This window comes from Zingiber officinale, chromosome 5B (genome assembly GCF_018446385.1).
Source record: "Zingiber officinale cultivar Zhangliang chromosome 5B, Zo_v1.1, whole genome shotgun sequence".
Classification (NCBI taxonomy): domain Eukaryota; kingdom Viridiplantae; phylum Streptophyta; class Magnoliopsida; order Zingiberales; family Zingiberaceae; genus Zingiber; species Zingiber officinale.
In genome coordinates this window covers 57760685-57769790 of record NC_055995.1, presented here as the reverse complement: position 1 = coordinate 57769790, position 9106 = coordinate 57760685, and the positions used below count along the sequence as shown (strand labels likewise).

At 39.9% G+C, this 9106-nt stretch overlaps 1 protein-coding gene across 3 annotated transcripts; it reads right to left on the bottom strand.

Annotated features, from left to right (window-relative positions):
• Positions 1-4979: 4979 nt before the first annotated feature.
• On the bottom strand, positions 4980-6354 carry LOC121987427 (zinc finger protein 4-like). 3 transcript variants are annotated; one of them, XM_042541222.1, is made up of 2 exons: positions 6029-6354; positions 4980-5911 (listed from the first exon to the last, which is right to left on the bottom strand). In XM_042541222.1, exon 2 carries the CDS (start codon positions 5818-5820, stop codon positions 5107-5109), a length of 714 nt encoding a protein of 237 aa, XP_042397156.1. In that variant the 5' UTR covers positions 5821-5911; positions 6029-6354; the 3' UTR covers positions 4980-5106. The 3 variants fall into 3 exon arrangements, with proteins under 3 accessions (XP_042397156.1, XP_042397155.1, XP_042397154.1); XM_042541221.1 differs by having other exon boundaries at positions 4980-5905; positions 6029-6353; XM_042541220.1 differs by having other exon boundaries at positions 4980-5850; positions 6029-6349.
• Positions 6355-9106: the final 2752 nt, after the last annotated feature.

Here is a 9106-nt window from a genome sequence, read left to right as displayed (position 1 = left end):
CAAACGTTTGCAACAGCAAACAAAGAGTACAAGAACAGTAAGAAAAGCAATACAATATGAATACAATAGCACTCTACCAATTGCTTGCTTTCTTGTCGACTGGAGGTGAAGCAGCAACTTCACAACGCAGCTGGTCGACGACTGGAAGCTCACGCGAAGCTTCGGAGGCGAGCTCAATCAAAGCTCTGTTGAAGCAGAAGCTTCAGCAGCAGAAGAACAGAAGTTCTAGCTGCGGCAGCAGCCCTCGACCCCTTTATACCTGCGAAGAAGACAGCGAAGAAACTAGCCGTTGCGTCGCAACGGCTAGAACCCTGATCGGTCTGCAGACCGATCAGGGAAGAGATGGATCGTCACTGATCGGTCTGTGGACCGATCAGGCTCTGTCCTGATCGGTCCCCAGACCGATCCCAGCTCTCCCAGCTCTCTCACAGAGAATCGCACTCGTCTCCTGATCGGTCGTGGAGACCGATCAGGCATACACCTGATCGGTCCCTGGACCGATCAGGAGCTTCTTTCTTCACTTCTGATCGTTGCCTGATCGGTCTGTGGACCGATCAGGAACTCCACAGTATGCTACTGAGTGGAATCTGATCGGTCACCAGACCGATCAGGAAACACTGAGTATCACTGGATCGGTCTGCAGACCGATCCAACTCCTAGGTTTAGAGTGCCCTCTCTAACCTAGTTCGGAGAACGAGCTACCGAGCCCTCTCCGACTCCATATGCCAAGCTTCACTCACTTGGACTTCTCAACACCAGATGTCCGATCACCCTTGATCTATATGGATTTTCCCTTGCCCGGCTTCACTCACCAGGACTTTCCACCTGGCTTCACTCACCAGGATTTTCACATTGCCTAACATCCCAGTTAGGACTTTCTCACTGCCTGGCTTCACTTACCAGGACTTTCCAACTGCCTATCATCCCAGTTGGACTTTCCCACTGCCTGGCTTCACTCACCAGGACTTTCCAACTGCCTAACATCCCAGTTAGGACTTTCCCACTGCCTGGCTTCACTCACCAGGACTTTCCAACTGCCTAACATCCCAGTTAGGACTTTCCCTCGTGCCAAGCTCCCTGCTTGGACTTTTCCCGTGCCAAGCTCCCTGCTTGGACTTCTCCAGTGCCAAGTCTCCATACTTAGACTTTTCGCGTGCCAAGCTCCCTGCTTGGACTTTTCCAGTGCCAAGTCTCCATACTTGGACTTTTCAGGTCAACCAGGTCAACCTTGACCTAGGGTTGCACCAATAATCTCCCAACCATCTATTCTTGTCTCACATCAAGAATAGAACTCTCTCACGAGTGTCAAACATCAACATGCAACTCAACTAGGTCAACCTTGACCTAAGGTTGCACCGACAATCTTCCCAAGTCAAACATCAAAATACAACTCGAGTCAAGTCACCTCGAGTCGGGTCAACCAGGTCAACCTTGACCTAAGGTTGCACCAACACCTTTGACTCACCGAGTACACTCTTAACTATTATTTTCAACTTTGATACCATCTTATCCCATGTTGTATTAGAGTCATCGTATATTTAACCTAATGTTTGTACTTCTACTTTCTCCTTAAATATATTTTGTTTCCCCATCCTTTAACTTCCACCACTTAATTCTAGGAATTGTATATAGTTTCTTTCTATTGATACTATGTTTGAGGCGTATATCCAACACTACTACCCTATGTTGGGTAGTTAAGCTTTCTCTAGGGATGACTTTGCAATCTTTACAAATCTTTCTATCCTTCTTCCTAACCATAAGAAAGTCAATTTGCGATTTATTATTCCCACTTTTGAATGTGATTAAGTGTTCTTCTCTTTTCTTAAAAAATGTATTAGCTAATATAAGGTCATATGCTATCGCAAAATCTAATATAGTTTTCCCTTCCTCATTCTTCGTTCCAAACCCATAACTCCCATGTACTCTCTCATATTCCTCATTTTTCACTCTGACATGCCCATTTAGATCACCTCCTATTAAAATCATTTCACTTGATGGAATATTTTGTAATATTTCATCTAAGTCCTCCCAAAACCTTGATTTGGTAGCTTCATCTAATCCTACTTGTGGTGCATATACGCTAATTATGTTCATAGTTTCTTTCGCCACTATTATCTTAAGGGCTATAATTCTATCCCCTTTTCTAACTACTCCTACAACTTCATCCTTTAACAAATTATCTACAATGATACCCACTCCATTTCTTGCTTTACTCTATCCAGTGTACCATAACTTAAAACCCAAGTCCTCTATCATCTTTGCCTACTCACCTATCCATTTTGTCTCTTGTATACACAAAATACTAATTTTTCTCCTAATCATCATATCTACTACCTCCATTGATTTACCAGTGAGAGTTCCTATATTCCATGTTCCAAATCTTAGATTATTAGTTTTCCTATCATATTTATTTTTATCTAACCTATGGTGTGAGAACTTTTGCCTATTTAATACTACACCCAAGTTCTCATGGAGATGTAGCGGTCCTTGCTGAGACATTACAGTTGGACCCTGTAACGCGAACTCTTGCATATTTATCACTACACCCGAGTTTTGGAGATGTAGCGGTCATTGCCAAGACGTTACAGTCGGACCCTGCAACGCGTTCCTTCCGGGGAACAACCTAGCATTAGCACAATAGTTTAATGGATTCATTCATTGAATATTTGCCATAGTTTGACGCTGGCTAGCAACCTAACGCAACCCTCCTCCTTTATCCGGGCTTGGGACCGGCCATGACCGGATCATATACAACATCAAATAAAATCTGCTGCAGAATCATATAAACCCAATCATATAAAAATCTGCTCAATCATATACTCACAAAATCTATTGCAGAAAAACCAGAATCAATGAGAAGAAACAATACAACATCGAAAATAGTTTTGCACTCTACCAAATTGGCAAATAAAACCAAATTTCCCTATGCAGGAACATTACAACCTCGAAATCAATTTCTCAACTATCAGATCTACTACTAGCTTGCGGAAGAATGAGTACATCATCAAATCCAAAACCCTGTTTCCTAAATCCGATCAAGATTCAGAAGAACTAAAGCCTCACAAAGAGCAGTGCAGCAAAAAACCGAACTCATCTATGAATCCCGAACACATTCTAGTGGGACAAGATCATTACAAAGAAGCTATGAAATCGTAAAACAAAATATTCCACATCTCTTAAATTCGGAACCGAACAGAAGAAGGGAAAACACGCAAACACCCTAACTTAAATTTTCTCAAATCTGTCCCTGAAATTCTAGCAACCCAAAGAAACCATCACAACTTACTCACCCACCAATCACATCCGAAGAATCCTCTTGAAGGACAGTGCAAAACCAAAGAAACCCTAATCCCATACCCTACAAGGGAAGAAAATATTTGCCTTCCTTGCAATTTGAAGGATAAATCTCGGCTTCGGTATGATTCAAACCTTCAACCAAACAACCCTCGTCAGAAGCCCTAATCCGTAAGTGATTGTGCCACCAGTAGCACCCTTGACCCAACAAGGTGGCACCGGCATGGAAGGGCGAAAAGGAGGGGCGACGACGAAGAATCACAAGAAGAGGAGTTGGGGTCACGAGAAATGAAAGGGAGCCGTACTCATTAGGTATTTATACTAGGTTTCATTAATCCCAAACTTAGGCTTAATTAATCACAATCCTAGGTTTAAGTTAATTCCAAACCTTGATTAATAGATCAAATCCAACTCCTAAACTAAGTTTCAATCCCTCAAAATATCCCGCAATATACTATGTATATACTCTCAAATTCTCAACACTTTTCAAAGTAACTCTCTTCCAAACTAAAATGTAAAATGATTGCTTTCTTCAGATAGGTGGACTAGATGGAGGATCATTAGGAATAAGGTGTGATTCTTGAGAAAGTTATTCATCAAGTGGAATCAAGATATGAAATGTGGGGAGCATGCATAAGTGGTGGAGCTCATCATCGAGGAACCCATTATGAAGATGTCGACACAAATGACTTCTTCAGATATGCATAGATTGGGGGGAATATATCCAAGTTTAGTGCAACAGTGACTTCATGTCAACAACTTAGATTTTGGTAACAAGAAGTTGTTCCTAATGACAAATAAACCCCAAAGCTACAAAAATAATAATTGGAAAGCAAGAGAAATACACTTAAAGTTGGCAGATAATGATAGCTTTCTTGACCTAGTTTAATTAACGGTAAAAAAAAGGCACCAAGGAAATATTCTTATTCTTCAACTTTAATCTTGAAACCAGTACTCCACATGGTGGAGCTTCATCTTGTCGTATGCCTCTCCTTTTGTTCATTCCTTTTACTCTTGAGAGAAACATATTGTTTTCCTTGTAGATTATGGACTTCCCTTTGTATTTTTTATCATATTATTAAAGATATTTTTTAAGAACAAATCACAGAGAAACAAAGCACTCTACATTGATATAATTACGTTGATTAGTATTGTAGGGCATGTAAGTGTAGGGTATAAAGAAGTCTGAGCAATGCCTCAAGCTAATGAGGATGTAACACACCGGCAACAGCTACTTGACTTACTTTGCAGTGTGCTATTGAGGAAGAAGAAAGATACGGGGTGAAGGTAATGACTGCAAGTAACTCTTAAGGCCTATAAAAAAGAATTCTTAGAGCTACGCAATTTGTGAGAGTAATATTGAACTAACTCAAATTTGCTTGTCCGTGCTTTTGTTGCCGCGAAATCAACTTTGGCTTAGTACTCAAAGATGTAGATAGGCTGATCGAGAACACTTTGAGTTATCAAGCACACCATACATAGCCCCGACAAGATCGGAGCGGTTCAGATGAATTGCCATCTTAGTCGAGATGGGAGCACATTCCCTAAACCACATCAGTGGTACTTGTGAGCTCGACCTTCCCTAGTTTATGCTCGAGCTAGCTGTGTCATTATTTGAAATTGTTTGGCGTAGTAAACAAAAATGCTAGTTAATAACATATATTCTTTTAAAAAATGCAGCTAACTAACAACACAAGGCATACTTTAATTCTGTACAGCCAGTACATATGCACAAAATTGTGCACTGCATCAAGAGAAAAAAAGAAAAGAATGTCTTATAACAACTTGAAAGGATCGCAAGTTATCCATGAGTTAGAGCCTGAGGGTGAGATCAGGCTCCTCCTCCTCCTCCTCCTCCTCCCCTCCTGCTTGCCGATGCTGGTGATCAACTGAAGTCAGCAAATCTGAACTCCTAATTATATCACAGCTTGCGTTTACCATTGGTCTGAAGCTCCCAGGCCAGCAAAAATCCACCTCCGCATCTTCCACGAACACTGGCCTGATTGGCTCCATCAAGCCTCTCCCCTCCATTCTGCTCCCATTGCTCTCCTTCCACTTCGCCGCTCCATGATGCATGGAGGAGTGAGCTTGAATTCCCAACGAGTGGATCGCAGAGCCGTAGAGGGGCAGCGAGGCGATGCTGGCGTAAGCGTAGGGGAGGGAATCTATCCGAATGATGCGCTTGGCGAGCGAGCGCTCCCTCTTGTGGGCGTTCTGGTGGCCGCCCAGGGCCTGAGAGCTAAAGAACTTGCGCTTGCAGTAGTTGCAGGAGAAGACTCTCTGCGAATTAGGCCCACGAGCGGCCTGCGACTCGCTGCTGCTGCTCTGGCTGGTGCTCGCTATGGTCTGGTGGACGGTCACTGAGTCGGGGTTGCTGATCGTGAGGGAGAGATCGAGGGAGAGGGGGGCGTCCTCCTTGCATGTAGCTAGAGGCGGGGAAGGAGAGTCATGGATGCCGAGGTTGGAAGCCACCTGGCTCCTCACCTCGAAGGCGTCCAGCGATGCTTCTTGCTGGGAGTTGCTCATGTTTAGTTACGTTGCTCTTCAAGACAGTTGCTGCAACAACAGATTCAGATAAATTGTCTGGCACATGATCTCGTCATCAAGCAAACTGAACCTTGGAAAGCACGAATCATAGGAGAAAGTTGAGAAGCAGCAAATCATTTGGACAACTAGCTATGTGCCTGGATTTTGCGTAAAAATTAAAAGGAATTGGCATGAAGAGGAAACATACCCAGAAAGGAAGTTGGATGTGTTTTCAGATATCACGCACTCGTTGTAGCCCCATCATTCTTCTGCTTCTCCTTCTCCTTCTCCTTCTCCTTCTTCAGCTTCTGGTCCTCGGGCTTCTTATGGTACAAAAAAGGAAAAAAGGAGAAGATAGAGTTGTGAGGTCAGAGTATATCTTCAATTATGAAAATCATTGGGTGAGATTAGAGTGACTAGCAGAGGTGGGTATGGCATGGGTGTATTCTGCTAACACAAAGAGGCGTCCAAGTGTCCGGAGTGCGCACGACTCGACCACAGTCTGGATGAATTAGAGGTGTCGAACTGTCCGGCCTCGGCCTTGGCTTGATGGGTCATATGGATATCTAACTCATAATGAGTTGTGTTGAGTCAACCTAAACTAATTTAGAGTTGAATATATTGGACAGTAAAAAATAAAAAAAAAACTTTCAATTTTTTTTAAATATTAATTTAAAGGCATTTTGATCTATTTTCATTTGAATTAAGAGTATGAAGTTGATCTAAAAATTATAAATTCCCCAATAAATTCTTTTAAATTTTATTTATTTTAAATTTCTCTCTATATTTATATATTTATTTTTTAAAAATAATTTTTAATTTGACGAACTTGGACTGGCATGGACACTAATCAACTAAACACGTGCGCACGCCAAACAATCATGTGTTAACTGACCTCTAGTGCTTTTAGGCTTTGCTCAAACAAAACCCCAAAGTGAACTCAAAATGTCAACTAAACCTGTAGGAAATCTTACGAAGAATCCCTCTCTAAAATTTGCATTCATATTGTTACCTTCATTCCCCAACCAGCCAGCCTCTACAAACAAAAAAAAAAAGAACATTGATAAACTGTTATAATGTTTGTCTGTTTGCAGCATTCATATGTTTATGCACATATCCATAAGTTTCACTATATGATGTGAATTATTCATCCAAAATCATAAAAAGATAAAAAGGTATATACTAAACTTGTTTGATATATATTTGTGATGCGCAAGGAGGGATAGATTATGAAACCATTTGGAAAAGAGAGGGTGATTACTTTACAGAACTACACTTGGATCACTACTAAAGATATGAAAAAGTGAAAAAAATGTTTAAAGGTTTTAATATATTTTATTGTTATAACAATTGAATCGGTTAGAAAATAGAAGAAAAGATAAAAGACATCCCAATGTAAATAAATAATAATTAAAATACTAAAAAATGATTTGAATGATTTTAAGATTAAGACTCGTACTTTGCTAAGATAAAGTTCATCTAACCAAACCAAAATTGTGGAGATAAACAAGATATGGAGATGGCTATCAAGATGCGGCCATTATGTATCTATCTATCTCCATTACACAATGACAAAGGGTTAATAATATATTCCTTGTGGGTGTGGCCCTAAACACTTAGCAAACTAATGACATCCAGGTCAGGGCAGGGCAGGGACCATGGAGCTTTAACAGAAATGGAGCAATGCTTCATGTCCTGTCCCTCTTTAAAGCATAACTTAATTTGATATATTTATCTAAAAAGTGAAGATAAGAATAAAATCTTAGGGATAATCATTATGTGGAGAGCAAATCACCTTTGAAATGCATGGACCACTGTTTGGAATATAACACTACTTTAGATGTCAGGACGGAACAGTTTGGGCAGCCACAAACATTTGTTTACATGACAAGACAGTGTCAAGATAAAGTGGATTCTCAACTTCTATTTTTTTTTTTTGTTTTTTTGTTTTCTACTTTTATTTGTTTATTTGCCTTCAACTTTGTTCAGTTGCTTTCATGTATCGAAGAGATAGAGGTCCAAATGTGTCCCATCAATGTGGTCACTCCACTTGTCGACTTGAAGCATGTTTTTTCGGAAAGAGATGCAATTAGTAAGAAACGTCCCTATTATTTAGCTGTATATAACTTAGAGAGTGTTATCAGAAAGAGATTCCTATCCAAGATAAACATAGTTAGGAAGCTAAATAGACTCACGAAAGATCAAAGACAGAATTCATCTTCATTTGTAGACTTGTAGTTGTCACACCTTTTGATAAATATATTTATGATCATTTAGTTAACAAAAGAAAACAAATCATTGAGAAGGGCAAAATATAGAGGATTAGCTGCACTTAGACAATCATAATGATCAAGCTGATGAAGAGTCTTTTAAAAGCATTAATCAACAGCAACACTGGCTTACTTTTAATCTGATATTTGTTCAAGATAATGCCTTTAATGAGGATAGGATTAGTTGGGAAATTAACTATTTATGCTGCTTATTTATTGTGCAAAATAGTTTTTTTTTTTCCCTTCATGCTACTTTGGATGATCCAGTATTAGGTTTCAAGCACTGAAAATGGTGAAGCAACTTTAATTATTGGCTCGAAACCAAATGGAAGGTAGCATCATGTGGCATAATAATGCACATTTAAGAATATAAAATTGTATCATTTGCAAATTTTAATTATAAAATCCTTTTAATAATGAAGATGGATGCAAACATTCTAGCAAAGATTCATACAAAGATGAATAAAAGAAATACACATCGACCTTTACATTGTGCAAGTTAATAGTCCCTCAAAGAAGGCTAATGGTTGTAGCTATTGAGCCCCTCCATTCCACTTTCATTTACTCCTCTCATTGATATGATCAAGACACTCAGTGTATTGCATTGGCATGATTTTCTCATTTTAGAGTCATGAAACATGGCACCCGACGTATTTGTGGGCCAAATTATCGATGAACTAAGTCATATAACTTAAAATCTTGAAGAAATGAACCAAAGATCCAGTTTTGCTAAAAAATTTACATTCATCTTGAAAGAATGAATGCACTATGATTCCTAAGTTTTAGCTGATCCAGTCATGTTTATGAGACACTGGTAAAAAAACAATGTGTGTGCTGACACTAAGTTCCGAAACAAAAATTCTTGGACAAACTAAATTGTTCAAGAGGTATTATTATGTCATAAGAGAGTCGAGGTGACCATCGAGGCTTGGCCTTGGAGTTCCTTGACCACTGCAAATATTATGTCCTCTATTTGGCGTACCAAATCAGGTAGAAGCCCCTTTTTCCTTCAGCAA